Source organism: Spermophilus citellus, assembly GCF_964194105.1.
Source record: "Spermophilus citellus genome assembly, chromosome: 14".
Lineage (NCBI taxonomy): Eukaryota > Metazoa > Chordata > Mammalia > Rodentia > Sciuridae > Spermophilus > Spermophilus citellus.
In genome coordinates this window covers 105,526,706-105,544,575 of record NC_138194.1, presented here as the reverse complement: position 1 = coordinate 105,544,575, position 17,870 = coordinate 105,526,706, and the positions used below count along the sequence as shown (strand labels likewise).

At 49.1% G+C, this 17,870-nt stretch overlaps 1 protein-coding gene across 4 annotated transcripts in view; it reads left to right on the top strand.

The window, feature by feature from the left end:
- The window catches only part of ARHGAP39 (Rho GTPase activating protein 39), an 82,222-nt gene that overhangs the window by 32,951 nt on the left and 31,401 nt on the right, over positions 1 to 17,870 (top strand). For all 4 annotated transcript variants that reach the window (XM_081266495.1, XM_081266493.1, XM_081266494.1 and 1 more), the window contains exon 2: positions 8,337 to 8,502. In XM_081266495.1, the coding sequence (XP_081122621.1) occupies positions 8,423 to 8,502 (80 nt within the window). In that variant the 5' untranslated portion in view covers positions 8,337 to 8,422. The remainder of the gene's footprint in view (positions 1 to 8,336; positions 8,503 to 17,870) is intronic.

Here is a 17,870-nt window from a genome sequence, read left to right as displayed (position 1 = left end):
TTCCCCCCCCCTCCCACCCCAGTGTACAGAGAAGGGATGGCCTACCCAAGGAGGCAAGATGGGGACACAGGCCAGTGCAGGGCCCTGGATGCCTTCTTAGGCTTTACCTGAGCCACAAGGAAAGAAGCTTCTTGGGGGTCAGTGCAGCTGGGGAGGTTTGGGGTCTTGTACAGCCTGCCTGCCAGAGCAGCCACTCAAAGCATGGAGAGGCCTTAGCCTCCTGAGGGCCCTGAATGGTGTGGGGCCCAGAGAGCTGCTGTGGCTCCTATCTCCACAACTAGAGAACCTGCTAAGACCAGAAACTTGCCTCCAGAGAGACCAGGAAGAAAGTTTGGTGGAGGAGCAATCTGGAATGATACCCAATTTGAAGGCACTTCCCTTTCCTTATTTAAAGGTATAGGGGTTTGGTGCAGCTCAGTGAGAGAGTACCTGCCTAGCATGCGCAAAGCCTAGGCTCCATCCCTAGCACCACAAGATAAAGAATGAAAAAAAAAAGTGATGATCCAGAGGCTTCAGGCACCCTCATGTGGACGCTGGTAGGAGGGGAAGAGTAAAAGGAAAGAGCACAGCTGAAAAAGAATAAACAAAGTTGCAGCCCAGGAAGCAGAATGGAACCTTCTCTGTATGTAAGTACAAAATTCAAACTGCATGAATAGGGAAGAGAGAGTTCCAAAGCAGTGAGCTGGCAGAGCTCGGAAGAATAAACAGTGAAGCCATTACCACGTGAGGCCCCCTTAGCAGGAATAAGCGGGCCAGGCTGTTGGGGAGAAGAATGGAAGCAGAAGGGCCAGCAGGGCGACTGTAGCACCCAGCAGTTGTGAGGGATGCAGAGCAGGAGCACATCGAAGGTAGGTCTTACTCCTGGAAGAACTGGCTGCACAATGACCAACAGTGCTGGGCCTGTGGCACACACCTGTAATCCCAGCTAGGCTAAGGCAGGAGGATTTAAGTTTGAAGCCAGCTTGGACACTTAGGAAGACCTCTTCCAAAATATCCAAAATAAAAAGGGCTGAGGATGCAGCTTAGTAGCAGCACACCCCTGGGTTTAATAACCAGTACAAACAAAGCAACAAGACCAAAAAGACCAGTGGTCCTGAACATTTGGGAAATGTTCTTCCTATAAACACAGCCACCTGGCTGACAGCATCAGTCTACTCCAGAAGGCAGCAGAGCAGAGCCTTACAGTTCTGAGAAGGAGAGAGAAAATTGTCATTCCCAGAATTCACAGGGAGCCAAGTTGCCCTGAGGGTGTGGTGTGGCAGGAAAGCTTCAGCAGGAGCCTGTAGAACCTGTGGAGAACCTCGTCAGAGGTGCAGCATGTAAGGAAAGCAAGCATTGAGCTTTGAGGCAGAACAAATGAAAGCTGTGGTTATAGACGAGAGTGTGATGATTTGAGACTCTGATAATGTCTTAAATTTAAAACAAATTGTGTTTAGAGAGAAATCAAAGGGTAAGTCTACTGCCTGTAATTTTGAAAGCTATGTATGAGTAGATAAATGTCTAAAGTGAATAAAGTGAAAAGAAATTAAAAGGCTAGGCTTTAATCATTTTGACTGAAATTGGGAACAAAACAAAAATGCTTACTGTTTTGATTTTACCATCATTCTGAACATTTTTTGTCAGTGCAGTAAGATATGAAATAGCAATAATGTTTATAAATGTGAGAAAATTTTCCTGGCAAAATAAACTATGTATTAAACTTAAATTGGTAAAAATTCCCTTGGGTGTAGGGTCAGCCTCTAAGGGGAGGAGGCTTGAAAGTGGGGTCAACCTCCAAGGGGAGGAGACTGGATTCGTCTGGGTCAGAGTTGGAGCCATTGTGAATTCACATGTGGCATGTAGCTACAGGTGGATGTGTGTAGAAATAGCTGTGGATATGTACATACACTCGGGTGAACGCATGCAAGCCTGGCTCTGGTGTGTGAGCTGAGAGAGTTGAGAAGCAACTGCCCTTGGAACAAACATGCCTAGAAATCAGATGTTGGTTCTAATACCATCCCTGAATAAAGGGAGCCAGCAGTACTTGGAGAAATGACTGAAATAATGGGGTCAGGAAGTACAAGATGAGCCTGGAACATCTTGCTGAGGCAGAAAATCAGGAAGAGCCAAAACAAACACAGAACACCACAATGGCAGTAGTTTGTGCAGGGGCCCCAATAGTGACAGGAGCTCCCAACCAACAAGCTAGCACTTGGGGCAGAACCCCAAGTCACCCTAGAGTACAACCCAGCGTGTGAAATGAGTACCCATAAGTGCAAGCTGACATGAATAAAAGACCCCCCAAAAAACCAAGAAAATGGGAAGAACAGATAAATCTCCCCTGCAAAAAGAAAACCATCCAGGGAGACAAGTTTTACCTTCTTTGAACCCAATAAAATTGTATTTTCAGGAAAATACACCCATGCTGTAGTGAAAAGTTAATCAAAATTGACATAGATGTCATAGTTTGGACAAGGGCCTCTGGAAGAAAGACTGGACATCTCACATATAGACAAAGAAGGTGTCCAGAGACACCAGATGGAACTAGACCCAGACCCAGAATGTCCAAGCATGGAGTACCCTAGTGGGGTTGGTGGAGGAGTAGACATTGTAGAAGGGAAGAGGAGCAAGCCTGAAGTTGAGTGGAGACACCATCCACATGGAACAGTCACTGAGGAAACAGCAAGCATCCCTGGGCTGCCCTGGTGTCCAGGGCCTGCTGTGTGCGGAAGCTCAGGAGGAGGCCCAAAGCACCAAGCTCGATGGAGACCCTAAACCCAGATCTGATGTCTCAACACCGAAGTGCAGAAGCAACACAGAGCATCTGTACCAAGTTGCTTAGAACCTGTCACAGAGTCGGCTTGAGAGCAGGCAGAGAAGACATCACATGGCCAAGAGAGAAAATGTGTCAGTGACACCTTTCTGTCAGAAATAAGGCACAAGAAGACTGGTGTCTAAAGCCCCAAAGAAAAGCCTATTGCCATGCACAAGCCTCCCGTGTAAAGGTGGGGTGAGGCACTGGCACGCCTGCAGAGGCAGGAGTGGCCCATCTGCAGAGCAGGAAAACCCAGACTCAAGAGGAGACCAAGTGGATGTGAGTTGTGCACATGGGAGTAGAGGACATGGGATGGTGACCGCAGGTGAATGCGGGATGCTTGACTTGTAATAAGATGAATAGCATTGTGGCAGAATGAGGGGTGCTTAACATGTAGCAATAGAGTATAGGACCAGAAGGAAAAAAAAATCCAGGAGAGGAGAAATAATAGACTCCTATATTTGAAGTGATATTATTTGACTTGAAGGCCATGATAGATATGAGTACCACAAACCCAAAGGTGTTTACTAAGATAGTAATGAATTCCTGCTAAGTCAACAATGCAGATAAAGGTGAACCACATGACAATCCAAAGGGAAGGCAGACAAGAAGGGCAGAAAACGAACAGCAAGGTGTTGGGCTTAGACCTTGTATGTCCAGTCCCCAGTGCAGCTGGCTCATCACTGGAGTAGAGCCGACTGTCAGATGATGTGAAAATCAGCACTCAGATATTTGACCCACTTTTAAGACTTAAATAGGCTAAAGTGAGAGAAGGACAAAAGGTGCGTGGGTCTAGCACTGATGGAAAGTGTGTTGGAATTACTATAGCAGCATCTAATATACTGATTTCAGAGCCAAGAAAACTACCAGGATAAAGATATTTCATAACAATAAAGGGGTTAGCAGAGATACAAATCCGTGAAGCAAAACCCAGCAGAACTGCAAGGATAAATAAGCCCACAGTTCTGTCAGAGGGACTGGCAATACCTGCCAGTTGTGGAAGAACCAGAGAGGATGCTCACGGCTGCCGTCAGCCAGGGCAACGTCATCGGCTTTGCAGTGCTCTACAACAAGCAGCACACTCTTCCAGTGCACATGGATGGGAAAGAGGGTAAATATTCTTGTCAAAATGAATGTTGAATATCAATATGAATAATCAGTGAATATTCATTAAAATAGGCTTTTCCTGGGCCATAAAATATCTTAATAAACTTAACTCCAAATCATTTAAAATAAGTTTCAAAGACCAAAAAATGGAATCAAATTAAAAACCAAGCTGGGCGCTGTGGCGTACGCAAGGTGGGGAGGCTAAGACAAGAGAACCACAAGTTCAAAAACAGCTCAGAAGTAACAAGGCGTTAAGCAACTCAGTGAGGCCCTCTCTCTAAATAAAATACAAAATAGGGTTGTGGGATGTGGTTCAGTGGTCGAGTGCCCCTGACTTCAATCCCTGGTACCAAAATAAAATAAACATGTCTGGAAAGTTGGCAGTTATTAAGTGACATACTTCTGTGTAATTCACAAGTCAAGCAACTAAAAGTTTTTTGAATCAGATGAAGACGAAGATATAGCTCGTCAGAACTATTAGGACAGAGCTGGAGCAGAGGAAGACTCTTTTTCTTTTGAGACAGGGGTCTTGTTAAGTTGCTGAGGCTGACTTTGAACTTACAATCCTCCTCCCTCACCCTTCTGAGCCACTGGGATTACAGGTGTACACCACTTTACCTAGCACAGAGGAAGATTTTAAAGACCTAATACCTAAGCTGAATTTTTTTTTTGAATGGTGTAAAATATTGAATTCTACTTTCACCTTAAGAAACTAGAAAAGGAGAATAAATTAAATCCAAAAGAAGCAGGGGGAAATGAAATAAAGATCAAAGTGGAAATTAATCAAAGCAGAAATACAGACAAAATATGGAGGCCAAAAGCTATCTTTTTGAGACCAACAAAACTAAGAAGGTTTTAGCCAGACAAGTTAGGGAAAAGTAACAAAATGTGTGGAAGGATGCAGCATCCCTCCAGAAGGCTGATTGTGAAATGGCAGAGAAGGACATGTGCCCTGCAGCTCCCTAAGAGGACACATGAATACCACTCAGCCCTGTGTGTGTTGAGCACATTGGTTCCTGGCCAGAAGCCTTCCCACACAGAACACTGCATGCCTAGGTGGCTTCACTGCGCTCTAACACACACCTGGGAAAGAAACAAACGCTAGGAAGTCCCCAAGAAAACCACAAGAGGGAATATGTCTTCACCCATTTGATCATGCCAGTGTTGTCCTGACACTGCCAGAGATACTGCAAAAGGAACAAAAAGACCAGGTTCAGAAACTTATTTTTTTTAGTTGTAGACAGGCACAAAGCCTTTGTTTTATTTATTTTTATGTGATGCTGAGGATTGAACCTTGTGCCTCATATGTGCTAGGCAAGCCTCTACCAAGCCCCAGACGTAGAAATTCTTGACAAAATTTTTTTCCAGTTGAATCCAAGAACATATGAAAAGGATAATTGCATCGTGACTGTTTTTGTCCAAGGAATGTGCAGTTGGTTTGATGTTAGAAAACTAATCCATGGGGGAAAAAAAAAAGAAAACTAATCTGTGGAATTCAACTTATCAAATTAGAAAAGGAAAATCATGTGATCATTTCTGTAGAGAAAAATATTTTCCAAAATCCACCAGCCTTTCCTGAGTTCATAAATAACTTGACAAACCAGGAACACAAGGGAGCTCTCTGAACCTGGCAAAAGGCATTTCCGGGAAGCTGCACTCACATTCTCAGTGGGGAGGACTGGATGCTTCTCCAGAACTACCAGTGTCCACCCTCACCAGTTCCATTCAGCATCATGCTGGAGGTTCTTGCTAGTGTGATACAACAGGACCAAGGAGAAGCATCTGGGCTTGAAGAAGTGAAACTGTCTTAGTTCTCTGTCGACACGATCATCTATGCAGAAAACTGATTGAAACCACAGAACAGCAACTAGACTGGTGAGTTTTGCAAGTTATAGATACACCACCAAAGTGCAAAAATAAATAGCATCTTTCTGTACTAGCAGCAAACAACTGGAAGTTGTTTCTAAATTTTTGGCATAAAAATAGAAAGGCTGGGAATGCAGCTCAGTGGTAGCGAACTTGTCTAATGTGTGTGAGGACTGCGTTAGATCCCCAGCACCACAAAAGAAAAGAAGCACAGTTGTGCCAGGACTGGTAGTGGTGCCCATTGTCCCAGCTACTCAGAAGGCTGAGGCAGGAAGATCACTTGAATCCAGTTCAAAATCAGCCTGAGCAACACAGCAAGAACCCATCTTAAAGGAAGGGATGAAGGAAGGCAGGCAGTCAGGAAGGAAAGTCTGACTGAGGAGTACATTTACTAGGTATGTGTAGAAACTACAGAACATTGCTGGAAGGAAGCAGACCTTGCTAGCTGGGGAAAGAGGCCCTGCATGGCCTCAGAAGACTGCTTGAACTTCTGTCCACCCAGCTGAACCCAGCAGGCTCTGATGCAGACTGAGAAGCTATTCCTGAAATTTGGGTGGGAATACAAAGACAAACACCCTCAAGAGCTAAGGGCACATTTTGAGGACTGACATTGCCTGTAGCATTTTGGGGTCACCAGTGCCCGGTGCCCCAACTGCAGAGTGCTGTCTAGAAAGGATGCCGGGATCCGTGTAGAAGGACAGGCGGAGGTGATCTGGGCCCCCACTGCTGGTGCTGCGGGCCGGGCTTGAAGGAAGAAAGGTGCAGGTGGAAGGGGTGGGTCTGAAGTGCTTTGGGCTCTGGCAAATAATTGGCAGTGTTTCCAGTTTTCACTAACACTGCCATTTTACTCTTTTAAAACGTGGAAACCACACAAGTTCTCCTATTTTCTCAAGAAATTAGGAGAATTTGAATTATATGTTTAAAAATAGCATTCCTAAAAGCAAACAAACAAAAAATAAATAAAAATAGCATTCCTAGTCCTCTGAATTTGAATGAATGGTGTGTGGTTATTCTGGTGGTGTAAGAAGGCTGGAGAGGGACTCCGCCATCCATGCCTGAGTGGGCCTAGTGGGCCTAGCCTGGGTCTCTACGCCACAGGATACTGGGGGCATAAGGTTCTATATGCTGGCTCTGCCCTCTCCCAGCCCTCACCAGCCCCAGGTGTGCAGGGAGCAAGGTGATAAACCCCACAGTGATGTCCCTGCTCTGCACTGCCACGGGCTTGTTCCTGTGGGGCACGCCTGTGGGAAAACATGAGGGGAAAATAGCTCTGTGCCCCACATAGCAGCCCTGGCTTGAGCTGGCAATGCCAAAGTCCCTGTCACTGCCTGATTTCTAGCTGGGTTCTGAGCTTTGTAAAAGAGAATCAGGTTCAGTTGTGTGTGGCTCTCTTCCCTGGCCTCAGGCCTGGGAGGCTCATGGCAACCATTGGGGGGCCGGGGAACATCAGGCTATATTCTCTGAGGGCCCTGCTTGTCTGGGCACCTGGGCTGTCAGGCAGAGTGCTGCTGGTAACAGATGCTAGCCCAGGTGCCAAGAGCCCTGCACATACCTCTGCAGCCTCCACAGAGGAGGCAGAGCCAGGGGATAGGTGGGCAGGTGTTTTCAGCTTAGGAGATGCTGCCGCTCCAGGATTGGTGGCTCTTGTGCTTTCAATTAGCATTTTCCTGGGGGCAGAGATGCGCACATTTCCTATAGGCCCCTCTGCCTTTTGTCTTGCTTATTGGTAGGAACTTTTGTGTGTTCTGGATTTGGTCTTTGGTACACTTATCACGGACTTGGGGTTTTTTTGGTAACAGCTGTTCTACTTGATTGCAGGCAGTCCATGGGATTCCTGTGTGAGTCAGGACTGGAAGGTTTTCTTTGTCCTCCAAAAGCTGTATTGTTAGCCTACATGTGGTGTCGAAGCCCATGATCCAGCTGCCCAGGAGGCTGAGACAGGAGGATCCTAGCTCTAGGCCATTCCGGGCCACTTAGCAAGACCCGGACTGAGGAAGTGACTCAGTGTCCTTGGGTTCAATCACTAATATTCCTCATGTCCCCAAAAGCCAGTCGTTTCACTTCCAGCATTCAGATTTACAGTGTTTCTATAGTTGGACTTTGTACCTAGGCTGAGTATGGGGTCCAGGCCCATTTTTCTCATGTGTGTATCTGGCCAGTGCAGCCTTGTGCGAGAGCCATCCTCCATCACAAACCAGATCCGTGTGATCCATGTGCACATGGTGTGCTGCCCATGCAGAGCCATGCTGTGCACTGCACGTGTCTGCTGTGCTGTCCACCTGAGTGGCAGTGTCTGTTCACAGCTGAGGACGTGAAAGCTTGGATGTCAGGTGCCAGTGGGAGCCCAGTAGACTTCATGGTCCTGTGACCTCGAGTCCTGCAGCCCCTCCAGTGGGCAGCTGGCAGGAGGTCTCCCCATTGCCAAGGAGGGGCTGGGCACAAGGAGGCTTCTAGGGGTTTGGCTGGTCAGGGAGCTCTAGGCCCTGGGAGCCCACTTGGCCTTGAGGGGCTGGATTGTCATGGTGGTACAGTTTTTCCACATCAGTGCTTAGACACTTCTCTCTTATAGAGCGGCCCCTTCCTATATGATGCTGGAGAAGGCATCCTGATGACCCTGTGACATCTGTCCACCTCGGTGCTCAAGACCCGAGCACAATGTCCCAGACCCAGGACTATGAATGTAGAAGCCATCATGTTGACGGGCAGGAGTCCAGGATCCCAGGATCCAGCACCAGGTAAGGAAGCACTGTGTACACCTGAGCATTCCTGGCCTCAGGTGAGTGGGAAGGAAGGGTTCTTGGGGAGGTGGGTGCAGGACTCCAGGGGGGTCATGCTCATTCTCCGGGTCCTGGGCACCTGCACAGCTCCTCACAAGGCTTTGCCAGGGCTGACCTGTGCCTGCCTGTGGGAGTCCTGCTTTATCCACCACAGCCTCTCACTGCTGCCTTGCCCACTACAGAGGCCACATGCCCCACATGGGAGCCCCGTACTGAGCATGGTTCCCCAGGCCTTTCTGTAGGCATTGGTCCACATAGACGCAATAGCCTTAGTTCATTATTTTCATTTTCCTAATTTTCAGCTTTTTATTAGGAAATATTGCACGCTTACTGAAAAGTTACAAGAATAAGAACAATCTGGGGAACACTCATGTGCCCTGGCCCCACATCACCTGCTCTTAGTAGTAATTGCTCAATCCCTTTTTCTGAGTCATTCTGGAGCAGGTCCATTTCTTAGGCCCCTGGCCCTTGAGCGTGTGTCCCCTAGATAACCTGTCCTTGAGCCAGGACACTTGCCACGATGAGCAGATGTGGTGTTGACACACGCTCTGATTTCCCCTGCTGTCAGCCCCTGTGCCAGCCGATTCTCTGCTGTCCTTGGCAGCACTCCCTGACCCTGTGCAGTGCAGGGTTCCTTGATGGATTTTCTTCTGGCTTCTATGTCTTTAGACTTTTCTAACCTGCATGATTTCTACAGCCTCTCCCTGTCTTTTGTGACCCAAACCCTTTTAAACATGATTGTCATCCATTCTTAAATAGAACATTCAATAATCTATAAGGTATACTCACCAGGACCTCATTTACCTACTTGGTTTCTGTTTGTAAGAACTGTTGGTGAGGCTGGGGTTGTAGCTCAGTGGTTGAGCATTCACCTAGCACGTGCGAGGCCCTGGGTTCAATCCTCAGCACCATATAAAAGTAAGTAAATAAAATAAAGTCATTGTGTTTAACTATACCTACAAAATGATAAATATTTATATAAAAAAAAGAAGAGCTACTGTTAGTTTCCAACTTTCCCCTCATTCCTATACAAATGAAGTCCCAGCATTTGTGTAAGAGAGGCTGAGGTATAGGAGGATCACAAGTTCAAGGCCAGCTTCAGTGACTTAGCAAGACCCTGTCTCAAAATAAAAAAATAAAAAGGGGTGTGGATGTCAGTGGATAAGCGCTTCTGGGTTCAATCCAATCCCAAGCACCAAAAAAAAAAAAAAAAAAAAAAAAATTGTCTCTGTGTTCCCCACACAGTCCTTAGCAACTTCCTGTAAGTCATCGCCTCTCACCATCACAACTGTCCTCCATTATTGCAGCTTCCCAGGCCAGTGTTGTGTGTTTCCTAGAATTTGTTCAGCTGGGCCTGTGCAGTCACATGCGCTGCTGCAGAAGCAGCCTGTTCCTGTGTAGCATTGCTCCTTTTGGAGATGGATCTTCTGGTGAACTTCTGACGAGGAACACCTGTGAAGTATGGTGCTGCCATGGCCCACATAGGGCCTGTGCACTGCACCTGCCAGTCCCCCATGCCTCCCACGGGCAGCTCTCATGACTGTCGAGGCCGGCAGAGATGTACTGTGTATCATGCTTCACCCTGTGACATACTCTTTTTCTCCTTTTCCTGTGGAGTTTTTATTTGTCTGTGCTCTGTTCTGTATACCAAGGATATGAGCCCTTTATAATTCATATTACATATGTTTCCACTAATTTGTCCAAAAAGCCAGAATCTTTTCTGCTTTACTCATGGCATTTTTTTCTTGTGTAGTTCTTATGCAGTTGAACGTGCCAAACTCATCTTCCAGCGTGTCTGGAGTTTTAGTCCCCTCCATCCCGACATTGGGTTATGGTGTGTTTGGTAGTGGTGCTGGCAGTTCTGTTGGGGGGGTCCTGGGGTTGAACCCAGGGCCCTGTGGTCCAAGGAGGCATGTTCTCCACACTGAGCTGCCGAGACCCCAGAGTTCCATTTTTGCCCTTATGTCTTAGATCCATTTGGGTTTAACCTTGAGTGAGGCGTGGACCTGGCTCTTTGTTTTCCAAACTGCTGCAGCTATCCCAGCATCATTATTAAAGACTGCCTTTCCTTGACCTGAGACCTCCACATCCTCTGGCCACTTCCTGGGTGTCTTTGAGGAGCTGGGGCTGCTTAAGCTCCTGTTTGACTCTGTTGACCTCTGTCATGTACAGGCTTCACTACCTGATGGAGGCAGTTCCCTATAGCACAGTGGGGTCTGGCACAGTTCCTCAGTGAGCTGGTCTTCCTGTGTAGTGCCCCACATCCCTCATTATGCTGCAGAGTGCCAGGCAGGTCAGCAGTGGCTGATGGGGTTTTGGCTATTTTTTCTTTTTTGTGTGTTTGTGCTGGGGATGGAACTGAGAGCCTCACACACACTAAGCATGCCTTCTACCACAGAGCCACACCCTATCCCCAAGCGTTATGTATCTCTTTATTATTGTATTGTAAAAGTTCTGCTTTGTTGTGTTGTTTGTTTATTTTGGTACTGGAGCTCAAACCCAGGAGAGCTCTACTACTGAGTCACATCCCTAGCTCTTTTGATTTTTTTTTTATTTCAGGGCCTCACTAATTTGCTGAGGCTGGTCTTGAACTTGCAGTCCTCCTCAGCCTCCTGAGTTGCTGGGACTACAGGTGTGCACCACCAGGCCTGGCTGCACATGTGATTTCAATGCTTTGGATTTGAGTCCTTGTCACAGATGGTAGCACGTGTGCACTCCTGGTGCATGGCTGTATTCATGTGTTGGTGGTGGTGGTCTGTGGTGGAGGCTCATCTCTGTTGAGTTCAGTACATCTGCTGCTTCTCTTGTTTTTGGTGTCGTAGTCTAATCCAATACCAGCCCCAAGGTCATGAAAATGTACCCTCTTCTAAGTTTTACTATTTTAGCTGTTGTGTTGCATCCTTGACCCAGTCTTCACTTTTTTTTTTAAAGAGAGAGTGAGAGAGGAGAGAGAGAGAGAGAGAATTTTCCAACATTTATTTTCTAGTTCTCGGCTCACACAGCATCTTTGTTGGTATGTGGTGCTGAGGATCGAACCCGGGCCGCACGCATGCCAGGCGAGCGCGCTACCGCTTGAGCCACATCCCCAGCCCAGTCTTCACTCTTTTGTGTGTGGCCTAAGGTAGGGTTACCTTCACTTTTCTGCAGGGGTGTCTGCCTGTCCCACACGGTTGCTGAGACTCTCCTTTCCCCTGTCAAGGGCCCTTGACACTGCATTGTTGGAGTCTGGGGAGCAGGGAATGTGCCTGTCTCACCTGGTAAATTTTGCCTGGTATGTATTTGGCATTCACTGAAGTCATTCTGGAAACATTTGTCTAGACAGATCATTGTCTGAAAGTAGACATCTCCAGAACAGGAGCATTGTGAAGGGTCCTTTTGCATCAGCAACCAAGGGATTGCTGGGGAGGACCTGTTTCCTGCTCTCCTGTAGGGCCCAGGGATTGCTGCTTCTCTTACCCTTCCACCTTTCTTACCAAATGATTTTTTCCCTGTGCAGTTCATCATAAATATTCTCACCAAATATGTCTTCTCAAATACTGCTCAGATCAGGGCAGCAGGAGACTACCGAACTTCAGCCATTTCCCGCTTACAGGGTCCAGTCCCCACTGGTGGTGAAGCCCCGAAACTCCTTGGGCAGTTCACAGCTGCCAGTTCCGCTCTCCTCACCTGCTTAGTTTGGCACAGTTTGTCTGTTACCACCTAGTGACAATGCCCTTTCTCTGTGCAGTCCCCTTGGCCTGGGGGACTGGCAGCCCCTACTGACCCGATGCTCGACTGGACCAGACTACAGCCCCAGGACAGGATGCGTGCTGATACTCCCCCTTGCCCATGAGGAGAGATGAGCAATCCCAGACCACAACCTGCACATGCCACAGCCACCAGCTGTGTCCCTCCCTATCCTTAAGGTCCAGCTCCAGCCAGAGTTCCTGGGGCCTCCCCAGACTGGGTACCCCTCTGAGTTCTGAAGTCGCTTGCCTTGGATGTCTGTGGTTCCTGCCCATACCTGTCTGGGCAGTGACCCCTGGGGCCTAGTGTTCTCTACACTTTTGCCTGCCTCTGTTTTCTCAGGATCCTGGCTGAATGCCATCCCCAGGAGATACCAAGAATGTGTCTTTGAAAAGCCGGCTCTTGCCACTTGTGCACAGGAGTGCACTAAAAAGGGAACAAAACCTGTTCTCTGTCAAGTCATGGTTAGTGCATTATATTCACATTTTAAAGAAAAATAAGAATTGTTATTGCTGCTTTTAAGACTCAGAATGTCAGTAGTGTGCTTTGAAAGCTTCTCTGTATTCAGATTCTCTGGGGAGTATCCCAACTTTGTTCTGGTAAAATCTACCACTGGCTAGGAGAGAAAGTGACAGTAGCAGCCTCAAGGAGTGAAGTGGGACCATGTGGGCAGCCCCTGCCAGCATCCCAGGGCCAAGGGACACTGAGCCCAGGCAGTGGCATTGGTTCTTATCACATTCACCCTTCATCTGTCATTGGTGTGCTCCCCAAGTTTTGGCCCCAGACCCTACACAGTGCTGTCAAAAACCTTGCCTCGCCTTCCCCACCCCCTCCTCTGTCACCTTCTTTCCTGGAAATGCTCCACCCATCTATCTGGAAGCTTCCGCCTTGCCCCCTTCAAACTAGCCAGGAGAACCTGGTCACCAAGTCTGGTCGGGCAGCAAGAACCTGGTCCTTCGAGTCTCTGCCGCAGGCACCCCAGCCTCCACCACATCTGTCTTTACATCACTGTCAGTGAATCTGTCTTCTTGGAAGCCCCAGCAGACCTGCTGGGTGTTCTTTGGTCACAATTGTCACTGCCCACCTGGGTCTGTGCTGACAGACAGGATTCGACTATCTTCTAGGATGCAGCATCTGCAGGGGAGGCTTGAGACCATATGCCTCTGGCCACAGCTGCAGCAGGGCTGTGGTCATGGCAGCCCATGGATATCCCTGGAAATGAAGGGACCCCTTCAGTGTACCCTGAGACTCTACACAATGATCACTTCTGCCTCAGTCAGACCATATGCCTCTGTCCACTTCTGCCTTATGGTCGCTAGTGGACAGAAACTCAAAGACCTACAGAGGCAAATAAAGGCCACTCAAATTACTGTGATGGTCACAGGAGATGGCCAATCCCCATGCACTTTTGGTTGCATTATTTATCTATTTTTGGTACCAGGGATGGAATTCAAAGGCAGTTGGTCACTGAGCCACATCCCCAGCCCTATTTTGTATTTTATTAGAGGCAGGGTCCCACTGAGTTGCTTAGTACCTCACTTGGTGGCATCTTTTGCCATTGACCTGTCTTCACAGCCAGGAAGCTCTCTCCCAGCCCACATTGCTCTGTGTTCTGCAGTATGGCCAGTGAGAAAGGCCCACAGTTGCCTCCCTTTGCAGCCAGGGGGCTGAAGGGTTACCACTCAGTGTATGGGTCAGAACCTTGGTTACCACTCAGTGTATGGGTCAGAACCTTGGTTACTACTCAGTGTATGGGTCAGAACCTTGGTTACCACTCAGTGTATGGGTCAGAACCTTGGTGGCACTCATGCTGGGTGAATGTGCTGCAAATTCAGTCAGCAGCCAGGTAACCAGAAGCAGGGGCCAGTCTCTAAGGCAAGGGTGACACATGTGTGCCTTGCATATGTGGAGCTTCAGTGTGTCTCGGCTTCTGAGGGCGACTCATGCTCTTCTGCCTGCCGCGCGTCTCTCTCAGCCTCCTGAGTCTTTTGGAGGAGCGGGCTTGAGAGCCCTAACCCTCGGGCGTCTGGATGCACCTGGGGTCCTTAAATCTCCCTCAGAGGCGTCAGCAGGTCTGAGTTCATCTTGGATGTCTCCACCACTGGCCATAAGGGACGACACAGCTTTAGGACTGCACAGCCACAGTCCCAGCCCTCACATGAGCGTGTGCATGCCATCCTGGCCCTATGCTCTGGCTGCTCCCAGGGTCCTCCCTGCCTCTGGTGCACAGGAGCCCTGTGGGCTGTCCTGGCCCCTGAGTTCCACCTGGCCTGGGGCAGTGCAGGTGCTTCAGGTGCCTGTCAGAAGAGGAGGGGTCTTCCTGGGAGGCTCCCACAGCCGTGCTCCTTGTCTCTGTCCCTACAGCAAGGGGACACAGCCCATGTAGCCCCTACCCTAGGTACGAAGTGAGGCAGACTGTCCTCGATGTGTAATCTGCAGGATGTAAAATTGACATTTTAAAGTATGGACATTGCTTACTTTTTAAAAATTATTCTTTTATTTGAAGAATGTTAGGTTGAGTGGCATTTGCCAAGGTAGTGCTAGGGGCATTTTTAAATTTTTATTTCTTTTTAGTTGCAGATGGACACAATACCTTTATTTTGTTTGTTTATTTATTTGTTTGTTTTTAAATATTTAATTTTTAGTTATAGGTGGACACAATATCTTTGTTTTTTTTTTTAAAGAGAGAATTTTTTAATATTTATTTTTTAGTTCTCGGCGGACACAACATCTTTGTTGGTATGTGGTGCTAAGGATCGAACCCGGGCCGCACGCATGCCAGGCGAGCGCGCTACCGCTTGAGCCACACCCCAGCCCCTTTGTTGTTTTTTTTAAATTTTTATGTGGTGTTGAGGATTGAACCCAGTGCCTCACGCGTACTAGGCGAGTGCTCTACCTCTGAGCCACAACCCCAGCCCCTGTTTATTTATTTTTATATGGTGCTGAGGATCAAACCCAATGCCTCACACATGCTAGGTTAGCACTCTACCACTGAGCCATAACCCCAGCCCCGCCAGGGGCCTTTTGGCCCCCTGCACCAGCTCTGATGGCTGTGACTTTGTGGGTGTGTGGCAGACTCCTAGCTCACACTGGTCTGTCGTCCTCAGCTGAAATCTGCACCTCTGTTCAGTATTCCTTCCTAGTTCTCACCTAAAGTCCTTCCTGTCTTCAGATCCCATCTGGCATGTGTTCACCGTGTCTCCTTGATCTCCGCTGGACTGTGATGGTTCATTAGGCCTTCCTGGGTTTTGTTTTTGTTTTAATACTGGGGATTGAACCCAGGAGCTCTCTACCACTGAGCTACACCCCCAGCCCTTTTTACTTTTTACTTTTTTTCTTTTGACACAGAGTCCCACTAAGGTGCTGAGGCTAGCCTCCAACTTGAGATCCTCTTGCCTCAGCTTCCCAAGTCGCTGGGATTACAGGGGTGGGCCACTGTGCCCGGTTAGACTTTCCCAGTTTTTTATGACTTTGAGTTTTGAGGAGGACTAGCCAGGTATTTTGCAGAATGTCCCTCCGTTTGAATTTGTCTGATGTTCCTTTGGGAGGATGGCCCCACTGTGTCAAGAGCTCAGTTGTCAACAGGCTTGTCACCGTTGACACCAGTGCTGATGTGCTGGTGAGGTTGTGCTGTCCGAGGTCCTCTGAGAGGCTCCTTCCCCTCTCTATCATGCTCCTCAGAGGGAGCCCACAACTCGGGTGGGGACAGTGTGTGGGCTCCCTGAGGGGAGGTCGGGCCTCTGTATGCAAGTTACTGGGACTTCTCTGTGGGGAGTTGCCTGCCTCCATCTGGCCACTGACACTGACAACTCTTCCATCCCGTGAACGGTCCTGTGTCCTGGCTCTGATCACTGGGGCTCCCGTGACCTGGGACATACCCCTTCTTTGGGGTCAGGGCCCCTTTGTATTCCCTGCCCCAGGCCTGGAATTTGCCTCTTCTCTGAGGAGCCCTGCCCTGGGTGGGAGAAACCTGGACTCTGGGCTGTGGTCCAGTCTCCTTGCTCAAGCCTCTGCTGCCTGGAACCATCTGTTCCCTTGACTGTGCCCCTCAGAGGCTTGCAGAGTTGAGTGTGCGTCCAAAAGAGCCTGGCAGAACAGCCTGGTTTTCGTCTCAGTGAGGTGTGAGCATTCCTAGGGGCTAACCTGCTCTTTGCTGAGAGGGGCAGTGGATTTTCCTCAGGGGATATAGCTAGGCTTGGGTGTCGCCACCAACCTGGGTGCCATCCTTGCCGGCTGGTGCATTCACCCTGGATGGGGTTCACCGGTGGGCTTCCAGGCACTTGTGCTCTGCCTCACCTGGCCTTGCAGCCACGCAGGCCTCCTGTGGCTCCTCCACCTCTGTCCACGCAGGCCCTCCTCTTGGCTGCTGGGGGAGGGTCAGGGCTGCCGATGTGGGAAGGTGAGGTTTCTTCTTCTGTCCTATGTTCAACTTTGTGGACTGGTCCTGCCAGCGGGGACGTGCCACCATCATTGTCAGCTTTGTTTGCTCACGAACCTCACACGGAGCCCCACCTCATGCCGTGCCCAGTTCCTCAGATCATGCATTGTGGGCTGATGTGCTGGGTATGGGCGCCTGGATGGCCCCTGCTTGTCCCAGGTGTTCTGCTGCTGTGAGCATGAGTGCCATGTCTGGGGGTTTCTGCCAGGGCTTCAGCTTAAGGAGCAGGGCCAGCTGTGCCTGTTCACTTTCACCTGGAGCACAGAGCCCCAGGTCTGTGCTGTGGGCATTTGGGCCTCTTTGGTGGGGCCGTCCTTGTGTTTACAGTGCCCTTCTGTATGATTCTGCATTTTCCTGAGTTCTCTCATTCTCTGATGGTGGTGAGTGCCTTCCACCTCAGGGGGCCATAATGTGCATGCGGTATTTGGTGCTACATTGCTGTTTTGGGAAGTTGCTAAGTTGCTGGGGGTTTTGTTTGTTAAGTTACCCAGGCTGGCCTTAAGCTTGCAATCCTGACCCAGCCTCCTGAGTCACTGGGATTAAATGCATGTGCCATTGCTGCAGTCCGCCTGGCTTTTGGTCACCTCCACCTTCTGCATGCTTGGCTATGATGTTTATTGGATTTCAATCCTTATAAAGGTGAGCAGAGGTGTCAGCCACTGTGGTCTTTCTAGGGGACCCTGTCAGGAATGATGTGTGCCATCCTCGGGGTAGACTCTTTCCCTGGGTTTTATCTGGGCCCCTTCCTGTGGCAGGCTCTGAGTCTTCCTCCAGCCTGCAGGTCAGTGCTGTGCTGGGCTTCTGGAGTGAGCTCAGTGTGAGGGAGTTTGTGTCACTGGGGCATCCATGGCATCCATGTCATGAGAGTTTTCTGGCCACTACTCTCTGTTGATGGAGCAATGCTTGTGGCCTAGAAAACCCCTGCCCCTGTGCCCTAGGGTGAGGGTCCTCATAGCCACAAGTCTGTAAGGAAAGCTCTGAGATGACCCTGAGCTTGGTTATTGAGGTGGGGCTGGGCCCACAGTGTGCGCTCTGAGTTTCTAGGGAGAGCTCCATCTCCCAAGTTGTGGCTGAAAGACATGCATGGTGCCCTGCAGGGGGAACAGGCGGTGCAGTCAGCCAAGACCTTGGGGAGGCAGGGGTGGTTCGAGCAGTGGGCAGG